Source organism: Pipistrellus hanaki, assembly GCF_964339955.1.
Source record: "Pipistrellus hanaki genome assembly, chromosome: 1".
NCBI classification, from domain to species: domain Eukaryota; kingdom Metazoa; phylum Chordata; class Mammalia; order Chiroptera; family Vespertilionidae; genus Pipistrellus; species Pipistrellus hanaki.
The window spans coordinates 31778956-31801536 of NC_140503.1; the positions used below are offsets into that span (position 1 = coordinate 31778956).

Genomic DNA, 22581 nt, shown 5'->3' on the forward strand with positions numbered 1-22581 from the left:
AATCTCCAGATTGGTGAAACAGAATAGCTACTTATAATGTTATCCTTAGGCAGCTGGTTACTTAAAGCAAATTAGATGTGTTTTTTAAAAAAAGATATACTTGAAAGGCTTTCACCAAAGCAGGAAGAAAAATCTTCCATTACTGTTTGCCTCCCACACCCCCCCCCTTTTTTTTTTCTGAGCAATTGTTATTTAGAAATTATTTCTAAAGAGAAAGCTTAGTTCTTAGCACGAGCCCCTTTTTCTTGAGAATGCAGAGTGGACATTTCCTTTTGCTTTTAGGCCTCATTTAAACCGGTGAGTGGGATGGGATTTTAGAATCTCAAATTCCTTTACATAAGTCCACTAATTAGGCCTTTCCCTTCCCTGTTGGATCTGGAAGCATCAGCTTAAGAGATAAAATTTGCCAACTATCTTCTTCAAATGCTGGTTCTGGACAGCTCCATAAACAGGATGGAGTGAGGCTGGGGAACAAGGCTGGAAATCCCTTGATTTTCCATTGAAGTGCAGTACTCTCTGGCAGATTCAGGACCCCAGTGATCGAGGGAGGCACCTAAGAGTGCAAATTTAAGGAGGCACTCAATCCCCGTGCCTTGCACTTGCTGCACTTGCTTGACCTTTAGAGTGAATGCCTCCTTAAATTTCAGGTGTCTCCTTTGCTTCCTCTGGAGAACTGGCCCGGCTTCTTGGCATTCTAGGAACTACCGGGGACTCTGGGAAACATAACAAAGTCCGGAGGAAGCTCTGCCATCCAAGCCTTTCACAACTCGCAGTAGGACTTTTGCTTGCTTTTTGGAAGAGCACAGCGTGATCACAAAGACTTCCCTACTCTTCCACCTAGAGCTCTTGTGCAAGAAAGAGAGTGTTGATTGTCAACAGATCTCTGGCTAAGGGCTGCTGTCCACAATGACAACCACTTATAAAGCCCCAATGAGGCCAAATCTGTTTCAGCCATTGAGAAACCAGAAATCAACCTTTATTTATGTTGCTGGCTTCCCCATATATCTTGCCATTTGACTGCTTTTTGTCTTCCATGACTTCTCTTATTTTTGTTCCGTTTGCACATTGGCATATCCATCCAAATAAGTTAGCAGGCTTCTGTTAAGGACATAAAGGCAAATTGAAAGGAGTCTAATGGGGAGGGGTACTTGAGGAGGGAAGTTCAGCTCAATTTATTTAAATATCATTGTCAAATTGTATAATATGCTATCCTTTTCACTGGGAAAAAAAATGAAAGCTTAGAGACTCGCTGGATAGCATTTACAGTTTTAGTGCAAGAACTCTGTATGTGTATGTGCGTGTGTGCCTGCACACTTAGGGAGGGCAAATTAAATACTAAGAATATTTATATGTTTTAATTGAAGCAAATTAAATACTAAGAATATTTATAACTTAATTACAGGACAATGAAGCTCTCCGTGATTTCTTTTATCTTTAATATAGAAGTCAAGATTTATCTGCAGCTTTCTATTTCACCTCAATATGTGAACATTCTTTCCCCATCGCAGTATATTCCTTTTGTTGAAAATAATGCATTTGATTAAAACCTGCTTCTGCAACAAGAAGATGTTAATCTAGTTTTTACAGCCTCTCCTCTCTCCTTTTGTCTATGTTTAATGAGTTCAATCCTAAATGGAGTATATGCTCACCCTAGCATGATCGTGAGTACCTTCTGCTTTTGTATGGGAGGGGGCCTCAAGGAGATGGAAAGTCTTTCTCACTGCAGAGACTGTGTCAGATTAATCTTACATTTTTATCAAATAGGATTCACTATTAAGCCCTAAAACTTGGCTTTCTAAATTGTTCTTGAAAGCCGTTGACACTTAATAAAAGGGAGTGTCAAGTGGACAAGCCATGGTTACCTGTGCTGGGGGTGTGGGGAGTTGCCTTATAGGGGATGGTCACATTGCCAATTTCTAGGTTTAAATATATCATGCACATGTATGTACATACATACATACATACATGCAATTTGACTGGGAGGTGGTTATCGACTTGGCATAAAATATACCAGAAGACATCAGAAAAGGCAAAGGGTACCATTTGCACTAGAGTCCTCGCCTGCCTGATGGAGGAATTTTTTTATTGTTTAAAGTATTACATGTCTCCTTTCCCCCCCAATTACGCGCCCCCCCCCAAAAAAAAGATTTTTTTTTTAAGGAGTCCAAGAGTAGCTCCCTTAATTAGGAAAGGTTGCTCACCAGATTTTTATTGTTTGACTTCCTCATACAGAACCCTGCACCTTTAGAAACAGCAAGTTTCCAAGATACAGGGAAACCTACCATACCAGTCTCTTAAATAAGTAAATAAACAGCATATCTATGTTTTGTTTAAAAAAAAACTTTAAAGCAAAAGTTATACATATAGCGTCCTTTCGACATGAAATACCCACGGGAGATTCAGAGATTCGGGGCAGGCGCTCAGCGTGCAGTTCCCGTTCCAGAGGCATCTTCACGCACTCTCCTTGGGGAAAAAGCAAAGCAAAGAGAACATAGCGCTGGTCGGGCCTCACCGTGGGCCCCTGCACCACTGGGCGAACATGACACCCCTCTTGCAGGCACCTCACCAGAGAGTCCCTGGCCACCTGGCTTCCAACGCGCTGCAATTGTCTGGTGGTGGGTCTCTCCTCTTCCCTCCCGCCTTCATTTTGTCTGTGTCTTTTTACACACTGGATTCTGTTTCCGAGCCTGCTGTTTGGGCAGCCTAGATGTCGCACTCGCTGTCGCTGGACGTGATGGAGATGGCTGAAGTGGCCGCCTTGCTGGATAGGCTGGCGGCTGGGCTGGCTGTGGTTCCCAGCACCTCGGTACTGCCCTCCTCCTCGGCTCTCAGCACCAGCCCGGAGCCCTGAGACAGGACTTGCTGCTGGAGTCTACGGGGAAGGAATGAAAGATGCTTAATATATTTCCCATTGCCCCCTGGTCCTTGTCGCGACCAATGGCCCTCCCTCAGAACCCGGGCGTTAAAGCCAGCAAGATGAGGCAACAGGGCTTGAGCAGGAGTCCTCAGCCACCTCTGCAGAGCCCTTCTTCAGCGCCCGTTCTTCTCCCAGTCTCCCCAGGCCTCCGATGCTGGGCTCCCAGGGTCATTCCCTGATGCTGGCCACCTTTGAGAGATTTACAATTCTGTCAGGATAAAGGGAGTGTGGGTGACAAGGGCAGAGTGGGCTCCGGGGCAGGGTGTATCTGTGCCTCCAAGGCCTGGTCGGCCCAAAGCTAAGGGCAAAAAGGGGCTGCCTGAGAGCTGCAGGGAGCATCTGGGCCTGCGGGAAGAGGCAGTGTTTTTGGCCAAAACGCCCGGCTGATTGAGGGCCATACGCTGGAAAAGAAAAGAAAGCCATAGCCCACGAATCTGCTGTTTTGAGAGTGGGCTGCCCACGCATGGGAAGAGAAGAGCTCCACTTCCCACTTCTTAGAAGCAGAAGTCTACGGAAAACTGTTTTCATAGCATCAGAGAGGGACACATCCGGGCTTTCAAGCGGCCAATACACGGCATACACGGCCGCACCGCTCACAAGCCAGGCTTTCTTTAATAATAAGAGAATTAGCTTTGGGCCTTGAGGTCCCTCATTGTTCCTGGGACGTTAACTTCTGTCCTCCCAATGCAGCCTGCATCTGGTGACGGGAACCAGCTGCTGGACCGGCTCCCCAGACTCCCAGAACGAGACTGTGTAGAACCAAGCGCCCGGAAGGAACCCCCTGCCCAGAATCCCAGAACGCTGGGTCTCCAAACCCAAGGCTCAGACCGTGCTCACATCCAAGTCGCGGGGCCCGCCGCCCGCCGCCCCCCACCCCCTTCCTGGGTGAGCGCACGGCGGGGAGGCTCCAGGGACTGACCTGTTCTTCGCAGCAGCAGCCCGGTCCCTTTGCCGGCGGTTTTTGAACCAGTTGCCCACCTGCGTCGGGGTGAGTCCGGTGGCCTGGGCGAGCTCCCGCTTCTTGCTGGGGTTGGGGTACGGGTCCTGCAGGTACCACTCGCGCAGCAGGTGCCGCGTGCGCTCCTTGAAGCAGTGCGTCTTCTGCTCGCCGTCCCAGATGGTGCGCGGCAGCGGGAACTTCTTGCGCACCCGGTACTTGTCCACCGGCCCCAGCGGCCGCCCGCGCAGCTTCTCCGCCTCCTGGTAGTGCGCCTCGAGCCACAGCGCCTGCAGCTTGGCGTGCGAGTCCTTGGTGAACTTGTGGTTCTCCAGGATGTGGTAGAGCTCGCGGTAGTGGCCGCCGTGGAAAGCCACGATGGCGCGGGCGCGCAGCACCGACTCGTTCTTGTTGAGGGCCTCGCAGGCCGCCGGGGCCACGGGCAGCGACCAGAGGAAGCGGCCCAGGCGCTCCACGTCGCCGCTCTCCTCCAGGGTCTCGCACACCCCCGCCACTTGCTGGGGGCTGAAGTTCAGGATGGGCAGCTGGAACATGGGGGCGGCGGCGGCGCCGGCGCGAGTGCCGAGCCGGGGACGGGACGCGCGGCGGCAGATGCCCACCGGCCCGCCGGGTGCGCCAGGCTCTTCGCGGTGCACCAGCTCTGGGTAGCCGGGCTGGCCGCTGGGATGGCGGCGGCGGCGGAGGTGGAGGTGGTGGAGGTGGCGGAGGTGGAGGTGGTGGAGGTAGTGGAGGTGGTGGAGGTGGAGGTGGTGGAAACGCACCTGCGGGGAGCGAGCGGGCGGGAGGGGTGGGAGGAGGTGCGGGCTCCGCGGCTCAGGTCCAGTTTCGCACCGTTAGGGCCGAGCTGGCGGGCGAGCGGGCTTCTCTACTGGGGTGGGCGGATTGGCAGCCCGGGCGCCATGGAGACCCCCTGTCAGTCACCGGCCGGCTCTGCCAATCAAGACCGCAACCGGGGCGTCTAGGCCATTTCAGCACCTCCCCGCTCTCAACAGCGCCCGCTGTCCGCCCGCCCGTGGACTTCCCCGCAGCATTTTGTTTGCAGAAGCCCGAGGAGGAAAAGACTTGCGAGTAGCTGGGAGGAAAGAGTCCAGAGCAGCAGCGTTTCAAACGCCCCCCCCCCCCAGCCTTGTTCTTCTGTTCCCCGCCCTCTCCCCCCTCCCCAACCTCCACCCCCGCCCCCAAGAGGCAGCGAAGCTACAGGAATCCACTTTGGGGCGATGCTCTGGCTGGGTCAAGAGGTCTCCAGAGGACAAAGAGGACTGGCCAAATTGAAACCCTCCAAGGATCCGTCGTTTAGTCGTAGCCAAAAGGCAAACAGTTGCGAGGGAGCGCAGGCACGGGAAGGGAGGGAAAGGGGATCACCTCATTTCTTTCCAGCAGCACCCATCCCCGCATGCCTTTCCTCCTTGTCTGTCTGCCAAAGCAGCCCAGTGGGGAGCCAATCTGCAGCAGAAGGAACGGACCCGGGATCTGTAAGGAGGTCAGTGTGGACACTACACCCCACCACCACCTTCACAGGCCTCCTGAAATCACTCAGAGCCAGGTGCTGGCCCCAAGTCAAACGCTCGTAGGAAAAGGGGCATCGCACCCTCCAAAAGTTTATACTTTTCAGCCTCTCTGCCCCCCCCCCCCCAGTTTAATGGACTTGAATAAATGGGCGGCATGGCCACATCTAGAGTGAGAAGTCATTGGCAGGTCAGGACAGCTACTTAAAAGCTTATGTCAAAGATTTTTTTTTTTTTAAATATTGATTTGCTTTTTCTGGAAGGCTAGTTTTTCCCCTAGTCTGTGTTGGAACACTTAACTCTTAAGCTGGGGATAGAAACTCTAACCTTGGCCTTTTTAGCACAAAAGTAATTCAGTAGAGGTAAAAAGGGGAGGGGGGGAAGAATGAGGGGGAAGAGCAGGGAAAGAGTGGCACAACAATGGTCTGCAGGGGTGGGAGTGGGAGGGGGGAGGGCAGAAAGCGCTTACTAAGCTGTTGAGCACTGACCCCGCCCTCAGAGAAGGGCCTTCTTGGCTGTCCTGCCTTCAGGCCCTAGGGTTGAATTCGTAACTTTTATTGATTTCCAACTGACATTTGCATCCTACCATGTTCTGAGGTCAAGGTAAAAAGCAACCCCAATCTCACCTGGGCCTTTCACTGGGGTTTAGTTTGAAGAAAATGATTGGGTGGGGTGGGGGGTCCAAGGAAAACCCCCTTTAAAGGCCTATCCCAAGAAAGGAATCCACGAGGAAGGTTCTCCTGGACCTGGACTGCCTTTTCTTTAGTATCAAGTACAATCTGTGCGCGGCTGCGCAGCCCCGGTAAGTCAGAAGGCAGATAGATAGCACAGATGGTTGGAGGTGTCGGGTCAGATCATGCTACGCCTCAGTGCAGGGCAAAGCTCGTTCTGACGGGAAACCCTGATATTATTTTCACAGATCTTCACAGTTCACTCGGAAAAAAAAAATAGCAGAGGGGAAGAAAAACGCCCTGCAACCATTTCTATCATTTCTGTGAGATTGCCAACAGAGAGGCTTTCTCTTCTGAGAGCTCATTTCCTTGAAATGCGACAGGGCAGGGGCAGAAATAAAGAGAGAGATGAGGGTCATGACAAAGCACAGACCGTAGGGTGACTTCCAAATCCGCAGGAAGGACAACTTTTAGCGAGAAACATCACGCACAAGGGCCCACGACAGGGAGTGCAGAACGGAGAAGGGAGACCACGGGAGAGCCGAGTGCGTGGCACTTCTGGCCGAGGATGGAAAGCATCCCCTCCTCCCGTTCACATAAGTCCCTCCGTTCCCTCGGGAGGTCTCCCCTGCCCGCTTTCCCAGCAGAATCGCTCCCCATCCGTGCGCGTGCGGAAGCCGCCGGGGGTGTCTCGGGACCTTACCGGCCCAGAGGCCAGAGCAGCTGGAGGCGATAAGCTGCGGTGCCCCAGGGGACCGAGCCTTCTGCACCCCCTTTTCTGCGCAAATTGAAAGCAGCGAATTCCGAATTGGGGGGAAACTGGCACCTGACCCTTAGTCTTTGTGAGCAAGTCCTGTTAGCATTCCGAGTCTAGGTGCCATAACCAGGAAATGGGGGTATTTATCCCACTCCTTGGTCAGTAGTTATGCAAATAGGAAATGAGAGGACGCGTTGGCTTGTGCGTGTCTGGTGCTCTCGGACGCCTGGGACCCAATGCAAGACTGGCTGCCCAGCAGAATCCACCTCCTTCCTCACCCACCCGACGCGGCGTCCGGGCGCGGGGCGGACGGGGTCTGAGAAGTGTCCGGAGGCTCCAGGAAATTCTATCGTCACCAGCGCAGGGGGACTTGACTTAATTTTGTTCACTCAAAGGAAATGAACTCCTCCCCACTCCCTCAGCACACTGGGATCATGTGTGCGTTCATCAGCTTCCTTTAGGGGAAAAGACAAACGGAAGAACTACGTGGGGCTTCCCCATCCCAGGAAATGAGACAAGCTCCGGTGGGTTCCTTAGGAATAATCTTATTGTGGCGAAGGCAGGGACGCCCCCCCCCCCCGCCCCCTTTTAAAATGCACTTCTCTCAGGTTTGCCAGGCAAAAGCTGGACCTTCGGGCTGGCTTTTCTTAATTTCACATCAGGCTAGATTTTCACCAGTTTTGGAACCTTGCCCTGGACTCGCTGTCCCCCGCCCCCACCCCAGTTTTCTCTTGCGCTGGACCAGGAAATCCAGGAGGTGCCCAGGCTGCCCCTGGGTGCGGACCTGTTGGTGCAGCTCTGCAGCTGTCTGCAGCTCGTTGGTGTGGGAGTCTTAGTCAAATATTCGATTCTCACTTGGAATCCATAGACGTCTGTTTTACTTTATGGAGAAAATATGGAGAGAGAGAGAAAGAGAGAGAGAGAACCAGACCGCGAAAGAGAGAGAAAGAAGACATTGCCCCTGGGGCAGATTCTACGTCTGTCTAACTGTTAAGTACGGAGGCAGCCCGCAAAAGGCCTCCAGGGAGTTGTGAGGTTCATACTAAAGATCTTCAGAGTTCGGTCTGGGACTTACTTCATGCAATTTTGTAGTCAGGGATTTTAAGAACGTAGCAATTGAAGATATCTGATTTTGCTCTCAGGAGCAGAAGGACCCGTGGAGTCCCAGTTATACTCTGCCGAACAATCCGCCAAGGGAGAGCACTGCTTAGAGGTCAATACATTCTCTCCAATCTCTTGTCTTGTTGGCTCTTGGCGCTGGTCTTGCCTTTTATTGGACTCTTCCTAAACCAAACGCCTGTATAGAAAGGCGTTTTTGTTTTATTTCCTACACAATTCTGTCGACAGGGATTTTAAGAATGTAGCAACTGAGGATATCTGAATTCCTGGATAAAGACATCTGTGCTGCATGTGAGAGTCAGTCACAGGCTGGAAGGACAGTGAGAGCCCAGCCTTTTGTGTATGCCCATTTTTATTTTGGGGGGGAGGGATCTTGAGTCTCCCCCCCCTTTCAAAACTGTATGTTGCCAGTGAGTGAGAATAATGTAAAAAAAAAAAAATCTAGAAAATTAAAATTACTGTCTTTAGAATTATAGTATTAAAATTTCACACTCTCAAGTATTTACTAACGAAGTTAGGATTCTGATTTCAGAAGATATCATATGCATAAATATAGGTATATTTGTTTATGTATTTGATGGTCTCGAGCTTCAGGTTATGGAATTAATTCAATATCCTCGCTTTATAGTGCTAACTATCCTAATAAGCTCCCAAGGTAGACTGCTCTATTTCATGCATTCTTCCCCTGCCAGTGTGCACCTTGTAATGAAGAGCGAGGCCTCTTTATTGTCTACTTCTGAGAACAAACACCACTGGGAAATGTTTTGTAGATTGGCACTGTAAAATTAACAGACAAAAAAGTATTACAATGAAAATATTAGTCTAATTTTACATGATTAGGATATTTTTGTTGTTAGTTGCAAAATTCACCAGCTCTTTTTAAAACTGCTTATGTTAAGCAGAGGGAAATTTTCATAAGTTTAAATGTGGGAAAATGTACCATTTGAAAGTAACTATTAATTAGCATTAATTTTTTTAAATGTTAGGCTGACTATGCAACTCTGTTTTGACCTCTTGTTTGTGGTTGTGCCTAGACATTTGATGAAAATTTGTATTTAAGCCAAAAAGTGCATTGCAAGTCATACTTCTTGTTTAAACTATGGTCTTGAATTCACTTTTCTCTCCCCTGCTTCTGTGGGGTAAGCCTAAATTTTCACAGAGCTTGTTTAGGGATATGTATCAATCAGTGGGTTCTTATGTGAAGGATTAATGTTAAAAAATGTAACCAGTCTGTCACTTAACTTTATTATCAGCAATGAAACAATAGTTGAATGACTGAAAGAATGATTAATTCATAGTTTTCTACTTGAACTTTAATTTTCCCGCCAGCAGGTTATTTTTGACCATTTTCAAATCTAAGATCAAAGTGTCTTTCTAAAATCCACATAGAAATTTTAAAAATCAATGAAGTGAAAATATGTTTATTTATGTCCTCTGGGATGAGTCGAACATCATCACATTAAATTATATGCATACCATATATAATTATTAATTATGTGTTATATGTGTAGTAATAATTCCCTTCTAAGTACTGTAACATCAAATAGAAGCATTAGCCTCCAATAAATATACCTTACGTTCTCTGAGTTGATCCATATGGTTAGCATAAGCTACTTTAAAAATTGCATTATAAAAAATACATTTACATGGCATCTTACCCTTCAAAGAAGCGAATCTCACCAGAGGGCAATTTTACTCCCTCTTCCAAAGGACATTTGACAATGTCTGAAGACATTCTTGGCTGTCACAACTGGCATCTAAGAGGTGGAGGCCAAGATCTTACAATGAATAGGACAGCTCTCACAACAAAACACTGCTAAGATCCTGCTTTAAAGGATCCCCAATAATCAACAAAGACAGACATTACTAACACTTGCTAAAATTCTGTTTATTCTGGTGTTGAAGTACTTTCAAAGGAATCAGTGCCCTTTTAATTTCTCGTTAGGTCTATGCCACACCAATAAAATTTGTTCCTAAGAACCTACTATAATTTTGTTCCTTAAAATTTGCTGTAAATACTTATCATTACCGAATACTTAAAAATTTAAAAATATCCCTGAGAAAAGTGTTGCTATTATGTTACAATCTATGATTTTTGAGTATTTGCTGAGACAGACGACAATGATTGAAGGCTCTTGGCCAGGCCCTCTTCATTTTACAAATGAATAAAATATGAAGACCAAAGAGGTTAAGTGATTACTCATATTATATAACAATTAGTGTTATATAATAACACTAATAATTAGTTAGTGGTAGAGAGGTTTAAAACACAGATTCAAACCTCTGTCCATTAGATGCCTTGCTTATCCTACCCAAGGAAGATGGGATAATTCCAGCTGAGTTTGAGGGCAGAGGATTTGAGTCACACATGAATATGTGTAAGGTCCGATGCTGTTTCCTGTTCTTGTGACTTTCAGAGTTTGGAGCAGTCTAGTTCATAGATCTCAGAGAGATTTAAACTATTCTGAGTCTTGCTAAGTAGTGTACCCTTGCAAGCTCTAAAAAATTTTTGAATCTCAAATGTGGCTCTGAGATTTTAGTTGTCTTCTTTGGGGGAGGGGAGGTAAGAAATGTTGACATTTAGGTTTGCTGAACACCTTTTTCTGAGGCATCACAAGAAAATGGAACTGAATCCAGCCTCTTGGGGAGGAAAGATTGGACTTGAGGTGCTGGTAAGGCTTGGTTTAAGTAAACACACACACAGACACACACACACAGACACACACACACACGCACGCACACACACGCACGCACACAAACACGCACACACATACACTCTCTCCCCTCCCCCAAATAAAAACCCAACCACCTCCAAACTCTTTTGTCAGGTCTTTCAAAAGAATAACAGTGATGCTCACTAGCATTTCTATAATTAACAAGCTGTCAACATTTCTATTACAACTACAGAAGTCTATTACAGACCACAGAATTGTGATAAATGTTTCTTTAGGTCTGAAATGTTAGCCTTCATCTTCTTTTCAGCTTAAGGGCAATTTTTGAAACCAATTTTGTTCCAATCATTTTGGATCAGTTGTGTGGTAATTTTGGAAGTGCAGATGCTCTAGGCCCACCTATTGAAATAAAGATTTTTAAATGGAAACACAGAGAGGAGTCTGCTTAAGCCCCAGTGGGGACCAGCTGCAAAGCTCTGGCAGGGAATTATGTAGACAGACAGTGGGAGTAGATTTAGAAATAAATAAGGGACAGAGAAATATGTGCATGTTTCGTTTAACAGCAGATTTTTTTCCTCAGCTTCTTCAAACTATGGAATTCCGTTTTGTATTCTATCTGTTCATTACTTTCTCTACTATTTCTTAAACTAATATAAGAGAATTTGTCATAACTATTAAAATTTGGGCTGAACTGATTTTTTATTTCTATCCTTCATTTAGTTAAAATTTCTTTCTACCTTTCTCACCTCCCTTCTCCTTGTCTACCTTTTTATTCTTGTCAGTCCTTTCCATGGATTCTGAAAGTTCATATTTCCCAATGATTTGGTAGTTCTCTGTATTATAATAATTTGTATTTCTTTTTTCCCTTTCCTTTTCTGTTTGCTCTGATTCTGTGACTCTTTCCTTCTGCTTCCCACTCTCCATTGCCAAATATCTTCTCACTAAACTAAGCCTTGTTAAAATGTCCAGAGGTAGACAAAGACAAAGTGAGTGCTTACTCCTGAAAGCAGATGGGGGATGGTAGTATTTATCAAAGAAGAAGGGTATAGTGCACATGTGTCAAACACAAGGCCCGCGGGCCAAATCCAGCCCGCCAGGCCTTGCAATGTGGCCCGCACCGCGCTTTCATCACTGCACTCCGCTGTCAGTTTATGACATTGTCAGTTTATGACTGTTCAGTAAACCATTCGGCCCTCGATTTAGGCTGGATTTTAGATTTTGGCCCCTTCTCTGATTGAGTTCGACACCCCTAGTATAGTGCCTCTAGAATGATGTTTTAGGGCTGTGATGCTTCTCTAACTGAACTTATGGAAGCAGATAAAATAGTAAAAACAGCAAGGGTAGTTTACTTGAAATTTCCCAAATGTTCACTGTATTAGTTTCCTGTAGCTGCTGTAACAAATTATCACACACTGGGTATTTTAAAACAACAGTTCTCTGACAGTTTTGGAGGCCACAAGACTGAGATAATCACTATTGCTTGGTGCATGTCATTATAGACCATTTTTTCTACATGCAGGTACATCTTTTTTCCCTTTTGACAGAAATACTGTTCTATAACCTTTTACTGTCATAACATTTTGTGGACATTTTCCTGCTAATAATTACACATTATTTTGAATGGCTGCATTGTGTTCCATAGTGAACATACTATAACTTATTTATCCGGTCCCTATTGATGTTTATTTAAATTGATTCTAGTTTTTCATCAGATTCACAAGGTGGTCCAAACACGTCTGACATCCCGGCCATCCCTTCCCACAAAGAGGTCGATGGCCACCTTGGCTGTGTGCTCAGTGGTTAGAGCACCAGCACTAGGGTCGTGGATTTGATTCCCACTCAGGGGCACATGCCTGGTTTGTGGGTTCACTCCCCATCCCCAGTCAGGGCACATGTGGAAGGCAACTAGTCAAGGTGTCTCTCTCACATCAGTGTTTCTCTCTTTCTCTCTCCTCCTCCCTCCCTCCCTCCCTTCCATTTTCTCTGAAGGGCAATGGAAAGAATATCCTCAGGTGAGGATTAATTAAAACAAAAACAAGTTTCATGGCCAACTAGGGATTTTTCCCACTGATGCCTCTTTCCCAAGGCCCATTTCTTCAGTCTCCTGGCTGGTGCACATATTGTCAGTTTGCAAACTGGCCCCTGTGCCCGGAAGGCAAGGAGAGACCTAAGAAAGAGGCAAAGAACTCCAGGTTAATAAGCAGTTGGTTTAATAAGCTGAGGGAACATAATTGCAAGACTTGTCCTGGGGAGCTGTAAAGCAAGTAGATCTTCACAACTGTCTTTTTACATCTTAAAAGTTATGCATATTGCCAAAACTGGTCTGGCTCAGTGGATAGAGCATTGGCCTGCAGACTCAAGCGTCCTGGGTTCGATTCCGGTCAAGGGCATGTACCTTGGTTGCGGGCACATCCCCATTAGGGGGTGTGCAAGAGACATTCTCTCTCACTGATGTTTCTAACTCTCTATCCCTCTCTCTTCCTCTCTGTAAAAAATCAATAAAAATATATATATTTTTTAAAAAGTTATGCATATGAGGCCTTAACTGGATTCAGTGCAGTATTTAGTCAGATGGCCTCACAATTTACTCTTTCAAGGCTATGTTCTTGAAAATGGCTCCCACTGTGGGAATGATAGGCAGGGCACACAGTCTACGGACAGGGGAGGGGCTGAGGAGCCTCTGGTTGCCAGGGTCTAGCTTGTAGGTCAACTGAAGGTCATGTCCTTTTGACGACCTCCTCCAACAACTTGTATTACATAAATAGTTAATTTGGGATAAATTATATCTTGAATGCTCCCATTCAGGTACATGGGATGGTTCTTATTTATTTAAATGTCCTTTTGTGTCTTTTAATAAAATTTTTCTAGTTTCCTCATGTTGGAAAAGCAGATAGGATAACTGAAAAATTATGGGTTTATTGTAAAGGTCTTAAGTCTTAAGTCCCATACAATTCCATAGATTTTGAAGGCATTATTGTATTACAGTGTGGCATAATAGTTAACATTTACTATCATTTAAAATGAATGAGGAAGTTTTTCCATTGACTCCCCGAGTTGGTAGATATGGATAATTGGAGGGGGAAGAGGAGCAGAAAATGAGGTTAGAGCTTGAAGAATTGTGTAAAGTAGGGCATGATAATTGGCTCTTCTACCCCCCCTCCCCCCATGAATGCACCCAGACTGCAGCCTAAGAAATAATCTTTAGTGAAATTGAGTGATTAGCCTGGGAGGGTAAAGGTCACTCAAAGTGGAGTGTTTGTGCTTACTCTGGGCTTAGAGGTTATGCCAGAGCATTCAATTCGTAATGAGCCTGAAGGATTTGATGATATGGTGAAGAATATATATGATTTTTTTTTCTGTTGATAGGGAGAAAAAGTATAATTAGAAACTCTAGGAAGAACAAAATTGGTGCAAGAAATCATGGCTCAAATATGAAATAAACTAAAGCATGGCATGATTATGATCAATTGATGAAAATTTAGTTGGCTTTGATGCTTGGAAATTTGATACAAATATATTTTCAAATAGTATGTAAAATGACACAAAATTTCATCATCTCTACTTTTGTGCATTTAAAAGAACTTTATAAGTGCAGGTGACATAAAACCAACTTACACTATCTTGAACAAAAATGGAATCCATTGGCTTAAAGAACTGAAAGTGCAAAGATAGTTGACTCCTCCATATCTTGCTTCTGCTTTTATTTATGTTGTCTTCATTGTAAGGCTAGTTTTTCCACATGGTGAGAAAGGTAATTATCAATTGCTCAAGCTTTACAAGGTTTTTGGAGTTCAGAGAGACTTTTTTTGTTTGTTTGTTTGTTTGTTTTTCTTTTTTCCTTTTTCTTTTTTCCCCATTCAACACATACTGTTTAAGAAAAGACTGGTTCCAGAGATGGAGTGCTTTGATTGGCCAGGTCATTGGTCAATGGTGGGAGGTTATTAAATGAAGGATAGAGCATTAGATGCAGATTGATGGCCAAGTCCATCCCTGAGATCAGAGTCCTATGGAAGCTAAATGCATAGCATTATTGGTTCTTGTTAAGAAAGAGAAATTCTATTGTCTGAGGGGTAACTCTTGAACATTCTGAGCCTATATTTCTCTCTAACCTTTTTTTTTTTTTTTTTTTTTTTTTTTTTTTTTTTTTTTGTGAGTTTCTACCTTGCTGGATACCAGAAGCAGTGGAATATGAGGGGGACAACTTTAAACTTCTGAGAGAAGTTTATATCTTAGTTACTGCCAGTTTAAAAGTTTCTTTTAGATAATTTAGTCTTCTCAGATAAATACTAAATCTGCTTTCCTCTTCCTCTCTAAACTGTCTTTTTTTATGGCGATGGGGCAAATGAGACTTCATAGGGTAGATGGGGTTTTGGATACATTGGTGTCCTTTGGATCCCTTCTGGTCTCTGCTGTGGAATGAATGGTTTTATAGTATGGATTGGCCCCCGTGAGGCCTTGTGGAGTGTTGTACAGAAACTCATTACTAGAATCTAGGCTTCTAGACATTTACTTCTAGAGTGAAACACTACATACTTTGTCCTCTGCCCATTACCTCTGTAGACTCTTCACTAAAGTTTTATCATTTGAATCATCTGGGGTGATTTTTTGTTTCCTGCCCCGTGGGACCCTGACTGATACAGAGTTGCTGACTGACTTAGAAGCAAAGGACATTGAGGTCATTCATTTACTATCTCCAAACTATCATCCCAATCACATATGCATATCTTTATTAAAGTATGCATAATCATCAATATCTGTGTCCACAGTCAAATGGAGAAGTTGAGAGCAAGGACTTTCTTCATCTTTATATACTTAAATACTATGTAAGTGCCAAAGACTCCAGAGAAAATGTCACAGATCTCAGAGAAAAGATATATCTATAATAGTCAGAATAGACTGTTTGGGGAAGTTAGGACTTGAACTCTGAAGAATGGGTAGATCTCATCATTGATGTTTCTATCTTACCTCTCTCTTCCTCTCTGAAGTCTATAAAAATGTATTTAAAAATACAGAAAAGTTAATGTGCATTTTAATAGAAACAAACGACTCACTCCCCAAATGTTTGCTGAGGGGAAAACGTGTTTGAAATCTTATGCTTGCTTTTCAAGAACTTTTGAAAAAATGCTGATTGAAAATTGAATTTTTATGATTGATGCCAGTGTTTTTTACTGTTAAAGTTGATATCAATGTTATTGTCGTTCTCAAAAAGCTTTTAAAACGGTTATCAGAGGAAGTGAGTAGTGTTAAGAAAACCACTTTCTTAAAGAAACCAGGAGAGTCTCCGAGCGGCCCCCAGCCCTCCGTTTAGGGATGCTCTCCGACTTAGAAAGCACCTGCTTCCGGGTTGTAAAGCGCTTGGCTCCTGATTGGCCAGGAGGAAGCTGTGACTGGCCTAGTCTCGCGGGACTTGGGTCTGGCTCTTCCGCCCTTCGCTCTTCTGCGGCGCCAAGCGGGCAGTTCCGTGCCGGCGTCTGCCTTCGCGTGCCAGGCGTTCGATTCTGAGTGGATTCTGGGACCCGGGAAAGGAAGGGAGTGGACCTTCGGGTCCCCGGGGCCATTGAGGTGGGTGGGACAGGGAGCTGTGTGTGGCAGTTATTCCCCGCGCTGGCGGGCCCTGTCTCCACAGAACTGCGGGAGGTCGTGTTCTAGGGGCTTCTAGAAGCTTCCAGGCGCGTGGCTGGCCTCTGCTTTGGTATGGCCGCAGCCACGGGCGCCTCCGCGTGGGTGGAGGGTGGGGCGGACTCAGGTGAAGGGAACCAGGTCGGACGAGTTTCCTGCCTCAGAGCGGAAGGGCCGCTGGGAACCTGGGTTAGGAGTGGGGCGTGTTTTGTAAGCCAAAGTGGCAGTCCCGGGAGAACCTCCGCTTTCTGCATTCTTGGTAGATTCGTAGGTGCACAGTTGCTGTAGGTTGGTAAGGGACTTTCTTTCTGTTTTTCTTTTTTTTTCGGTATAGCAAAGGTGGAGATTTATGGAAAAACAAGTACAGAACAAGTACAGACTCCTGCGTGGGGAGGGGGAAGAGTCCCCGGTAAGGGACTTTCTTTAGCTGTCTTGCTACTCCTAGTAGGACCCCTTCGGAAAGGACATATTGAGAGGAATTTATTTTATAGGGCATGTCCTTTTGAGAGTTCTGAGTGTCTGTGGACTCCAGAATATTCAGACAAGGTGTGAGGGCCCCCCCAAAAGTTTGTCATACTACAGCATTCAATAAGTATTGAGTAAAGCGCTCACTATCTCTCTGCCGGGCACTGAGCTGAATGGTTCTCTGCCCTCCCCAATTCTTGCTCCATCCACATTTTTCTGTAATAATGCTATGTTAACAAATATTTTACTGAATTTGTGCTGTTTTGCATACGACTTCAGAAAATCCTTATTTATTTATTTATTTATTTATTTATTTTTACACAGTATCCAAGATGAATGACAGCCTATTTGTCAGCTTGGACAAGCTTTTGCTAGAATTCGGTAAGTATGAAATAAAAATAAAGAAATATGTAATTATTTGTATTATGATTTGCTATTTTAACAATGATGTGAAGTCACAAAAGAATTATTTATTTTAGTTTTTCAGTATGAGCAAGATATAAGTACTAAAGAAGATATGGTTCAACGAATTAATAGTAAGTAGTTTTGCATGATAAACATTTCTTATGGCAGGTAAAGTAATACGCAATTGCCTTGCTCAAGATAACTTAAGTTGGCATTATAACTTTTGTGCAGTTCTGTTGATTGCCTAATAATGTCCTATTCTGTATTCAGTATTTCATTTGTGTAGAAGAATTTTGCTTTAAGCTGAAATGACCCTCTGAGTGCAATTAAAAATAATGATATTTTTCTCAAATAACACAGAGTGAGTCAGGGGCCAAGATTGATGGGTGCCATATTTTTCAGGGATGATAATTCTGAAAATAATATTAAGAGTGAAAGGGCAAAGCAAATTACATACTGTATTTTCCGGCGTGTAAGACGACCCCCTAATTTTACAGTTAAAACCTAGGTTTGTGCCTATATTCGCTGTATAAGACTACCCCCCACTTCAAAGAAAAGACTTACTTTGCCGTCAAGATCTGCAGGTAATTTTTGTGCAATATTGGTCTTTTGCCCCCGAATTTCGGTTGACTTTTTTTCGTTTCAAAAGTCGTTTTATACGCCGGAAAATATGTAAGTATATTAAGATTGTACAGAAAAACTATGAAAAGAAAATAGAACCATTAATTTCTTAATAGTTCTGAAAAGATAGAATTTAGTTGTCTTTTCTGAAACAGAAAAGAATACAGGCTATGAAAATTTTATTTTAATCTTTTTAGGAAACGGTATTTTACTTTTATCTGTTTTAGTCACTACTAAAAATGAGTTGAAGGTGCCTTTTTTTTTTAATGGTTTATTTATTTATTTATTTAAATATATCTTATTGATTTTTTACAGAGAGGAGGAGAGAGGGATAGAGAGCTAGAAACGTCGATGAGAGAGAAACATCGACCAGCTGCCTCTTGCACACCCCCTACCGGGGATGTGCCCGCAACCAATGTACATGCCCCCGACCGGAATCGAACCCGGGACCTTTCAGTCCACAGACCGACTCTCTACCATTGAGCCAAACCGGTTTTGGCTGAAGGTGCTTTTAATAATTAATTGACATGGAATTGAATAGAAATTTCACATTTGTCAAAAACAAAACTTATTATTATATATGAGTAAACATTTACATGAACTTATAGCTTCATTAGATGCCATTGATCTTAGATATCACTCTAACCCTCTTACAATAAAAGGATGTTTATCTTTCTCTTCAGTGCCAAATACAAATTCTTAGCATATGGGTCTAGGAGCAAGCCTGGCTTTGGTTCTTTGCTTTTCAGTATAGGGCCCGTCCCATCTCATTTTCTCTCCATTCTCTGACTGTCTTCCATTTAGGTAAATTACCAAACTACTTTTTCCTATTGTATTTGTTTATTTTAATTTTATGCTTTTTACCTTAAGAAAATATTTCTTTTCTTTTTTTTCAGAAGGCTTTGAAGATATTAAACAAAGTAAAGCAATAATTTGTAAGATACAGGAAACTATAAATGCAACAGATGAGGAAATTGGTTATTACTGCAAACATAGTAAGGATATCAAAAACAACTGTAGTAAGTGAGTATTTGAAAGAAAAGAACTTTGAGTAATTGTCACTAGATTCTTTTATTCAAGGTTTCTGAGTTTAGAAACTACTCTTTTATAATAGTATTTTATATTAGCACAATGATTAATTAAGTCTTAAATTGCCTTGTAAGAAGGGATCACAGGAAATTCAAAAGAAAAAAAGTGCTTTAAGATCTCTCTAATTCAGATCCAACTAGTCTTACTTGTAAATACTGAATTTTGAATAATCTAGGTTCAGTATATAAAATTACTATTACATAAATGAATTTGAAATAATTTACATCTTTGAATTCTCAAGATCGTATTTTTGTTTAGTAGAATCTAGGCTAAAATTAGCAGCTTTCCAAAATAAAAGTATTTACTAGGTTAAGAATTCTTTCGATATGGCATCAGGTTCTACATTCTAGTAGTTAAATCCATTATAAGATATAACCATTTTGAAATAAAGAATTGTTAATGGGACTTTATTTTATATACAAATACTTAAAAATAAAATGTGAGAGGAGAACCAATATAGCAAGGGTAAATGCCAGTACTCATCGCCTCCTACAACCACATCAAAATTACAACTAAAATACAGAATAAAAGTCATTCAGAATCACCTGAAAGCTGGCTGAATTCAAGTCCTATAACTAGAGCAATAAAGAAAAGATCACATTAACGCCGGTAGGAAGGGTGGAGGCATGGAACATGCTGATTTGACACATAGGTGTGGCATTTTTAAAAAATCACGATGGTTATCTCCAAGGCTTCTTGTGAGAAGCAGAGAGGCTCAGCCCCACACCAGACCCCTAGCCCTGGGTTCCAGAGCTGGGAAGAGAAGTCATTGTAACTTTGGGCTGTAAAAACCAGTGGGGATTGTGGCTGAATGATACAGAGGCTATTAAAGTCCCAGGTGTTCTCTTAAAGGACCCATGTACAAACATACATGATCCTGCTTCCCCTGATCTTCAGCACCAGGTGGAGGCTTTGGGGGAATCTAGGACATACGGGGAAGAACTGGATTGTCTGGAATTGGGGCAGGAACTAGGGGGCGGCTTTCTCTCACAGGAGTCATTGTTCTTGTGCTGGGCCCTCCCCTGTTGCAGACTAGCAGCCGTAACTGAGTTTACATCAGCGTGGCTCACACTGCTCTGGTGATTCCTGAGACCCCATCCAAACGAATTTGCAGCCCTACCCAAGCTGTTTGCAGCTGTTTTTGCAGTCTGCCCTGGGTCAGTGTTCAGACTTTGTTAAAATCTCTTAAACAAGCAGCAGCTGGCATCAGCATGCTCCAAACCTATCAATAAAAGGTCCAAGACTTGGCACTAGCTCTTACTTCACAGCCAGCCATCACCTAGGCTCTTGCCCAACACAAATAGAGCCATTTGCAGGTCATGGTAGCTCCTGCCAGGTGGCCCCAGGCAGTGGCTGACTTTGCACCTCCTGGGAGGCTCCAGAGCCAGTGCACTGGTGGACAGCTTCAGACCATACCAGATTACCACTCTACATATTCACAAGTGATACACTCAAGGGACAGACTGAGCACCAAAGCCCCATAGAAACAAATCCTGCTCCATGGCATGTCTCTTGTACAGAAGATCTTATATTGTAGACGCTGCTGATCCTCATAGCCAATTGGCCTGGAGGTCAATTCCTCCCAGGGATGCCAATTCCTCCTGGGGATGCCAACAGCAATCAAAGCTCAACTACAACAAGACTGTACACAACCCATACAGGGCTGCACATAAAGTGCCCAGCTCAGGTGACTAGGGAGGCTTAGCCACTGGGCCTCATAGGACACCTAATTCACATGGCCATTCTACCAATTCCAGGAGACATAACAGCTCTACCAAGTACATAGAAACAAACACAGGGAAGCAACCAAAATGCATAGACTACTGGATACAGAGTTCAAAATAATGATTATCCGGTTACTTGAGGACCTTAATGAGATTTTCAAGGGACTTAATGAAACCTCAAGGATCTTAGTGAGAAATTCAAAGATACGAAAAAGGACCAGTCAGAAATTAAGCATACACTAACTGAAATAAGGAATAATTTACAGGGATTCAACAGTAGAGTAGAGGACTTCAAGAGTCAATTCAATTATTTGAAATACGAGGAAGCAAATAACACCTAATCAGAAAAAAAAAGAACCCCAAATTATGAAGATAGTACCAACATTCACATTTTGGGGGTGCCACAGGAGAAGAGAGGGAGAAAGATATTGAAAACTCATTTTAAGAAGTGACAGAAAACTTCCCCTAGCCAATGGAAAGAAATAGACATAATTCTATGAAGCACAGAGTCCCAAACTAGAGGAGCCCAAAGAGGCCCACACCAAGCCACATCAGAATTAAAATGCCAACGGTTAAAGACAAAGAGAAAATCTTAAAAGCAGCAAAAGAAAAGCAGTTAGTTACCTATACAAAGCATCCATACGACTGTCAGCTGATTTTTCAACAGAAACTTTGCAGGCCAGAAGGGAGTGGCAAGAAATATTCAAAGTGATGAATAGCAAGGATCTACAACCAAGATTTCTCTACCCAGCAAAGCTCTAATTTAGAATTGAGGATCAGATAAAGAGCTTTCCAGACAAGAAAAAGCTAAAGGAGTTCACCACCACTAAACCATGGAATGTTAAAGGGTATTCTTTAAGAAGAGGAACAAGAAGGGATAAAAAACATGAACATTGAAATGGCAATAAATACATATCTATCAACAACTGAATTTAAAAAGTTAATGAACAAGAAATCTATTGAACAGAATAAAATGATGAACAAAATAGAATTAGAGGCATGGAAACATGGATCAGACTTAGGAAACTCAGAGGGAAGGATAATTGGGGGATGGGAAGAGATTAACCAAATATCTTATATGCATACTAGAGGCCTGATGCACTAAATTTGTGTAAGTCACGGTGGCTTGCCTTGGCCCTTGCAGCCCTGGCTTTGTCTGGACGGTCATGTGGCTGGTATAATTAGCATATTATGCTTTTATTACTATAGAATATGCATTTCCTATGGACACAGGCAATGGGGTGGAGAAGGCCTGGGGCATGGTGGGAACTTGGTGGAGGGGGAAAAGTGGAGATATCTCTAATACTCTCAACAATAAAGATTTTAAAATATATATATGAAAAGGGAGAGAAACCAAGATGGATGCATAGGTAAACACCTAAACTGCTGCCTAGCACAACAATATCAAAACTACAACTAAAAGACAAAACGGACACAATCTAGAACCAGAAGAAAGCTGGCTAAGTGGAAATTATACAACTAGAAGGAAAGAGGAAAGCACATTGAAATTCAGAGGAGCTTCAAAAGACTGAGGTATGGAGATGCATGTGTGCAGAGAGGACGGGCAGCTGACTGCACGGGAGGCTGAGTGCACTGCTGGTTTTCTAAAGCAGGAGGGAGATGGAAACTCTTGACTGTGCTGAACTCCAGTCCTGGGTGAGAATGGGAACCCAAACTCATTTTGGGGTGAATTTGGACTGTCAGGAAAAGAGAAAGCACACTGAGACTTAGTGAAGCTGCAGAAAGCATAGGTCCAGAGGTGTGTGTGCGCATAGATGATTGACTGCTGAGTGTACGGGTGGCTAAATGTGTGGTTGGCTTTCTAAAGCAGGAGGGAGACTGCAGCTCTCAACTGCTCTGAACTCCAGTTCCAGGCAAGTTTCTGGGAAATAAGACTCATTCAGGGAGAAACTGGACTGTCTGGCTGTAGGCGAAACTCGAGGGCAGCTTTCTCTCAGAGGTGCTTGCAGCGATTACTGAGGGACACTGAGACCCAGGAGCCTCAAAGAGCAGGGTTAACGGGAAGCCAAGGCTGCCTGCTCCATCCTGAGATTTTGCC

At 43.9% G+C, this 22581-nt stretch overlaps 2 protein-coding genes across 3 annotated transcripts in view; one reads left to right on the plus strand and one right to left on the minus strand.

Annotated features, from left to right (window-relative positions):
- Positions 1-2703: 2703 nt before the first annotated feature.
- SIX6 (SIX homeobox 6) lies at positions 2704-4408 on the minus strand (the record flags this gene model as incomplete). The annotated part of the gene is made up of 2 exons (XM_084883308.1): positions 2704-2872; positions 3837-4408. The coding sequence occupies 2 exons, from the start codon at positions 4406-4408 to the stop codon at positions 2704-2706; spliced, it is 741 nt and encodes a 246-aa protein (XP_084739434.1).
- Positions 4409-17000: 12592 nt separating this feature from the next.
- Positions 17001-22581, plus strand: part of LOC311622252 (protein SIX6OS1) — a gene marked incomplete at both ends in the record, with an annotated part of 42737 nt that continues 37156 nt past the window's right edge. Inside the window, 3 exons of one of the 2 annotated variants that reach the window (XM_084883184.1) lie at positions 17001-17064; positions 17163-17219; positions 18606-18732. In XM_084883184.1, coding sequence (XP_084739310.1) covers positions 17016-17064; positions 17163-17219; positions 18606-18732 — 233 coding nt within the window. The remainder of the gene's footprint in view (positions 17065-17162; positions 17220-18605; positions 18733-22581) is intronic. The other variant, XM_084883183.1, reaches the window with a different exon arrangement.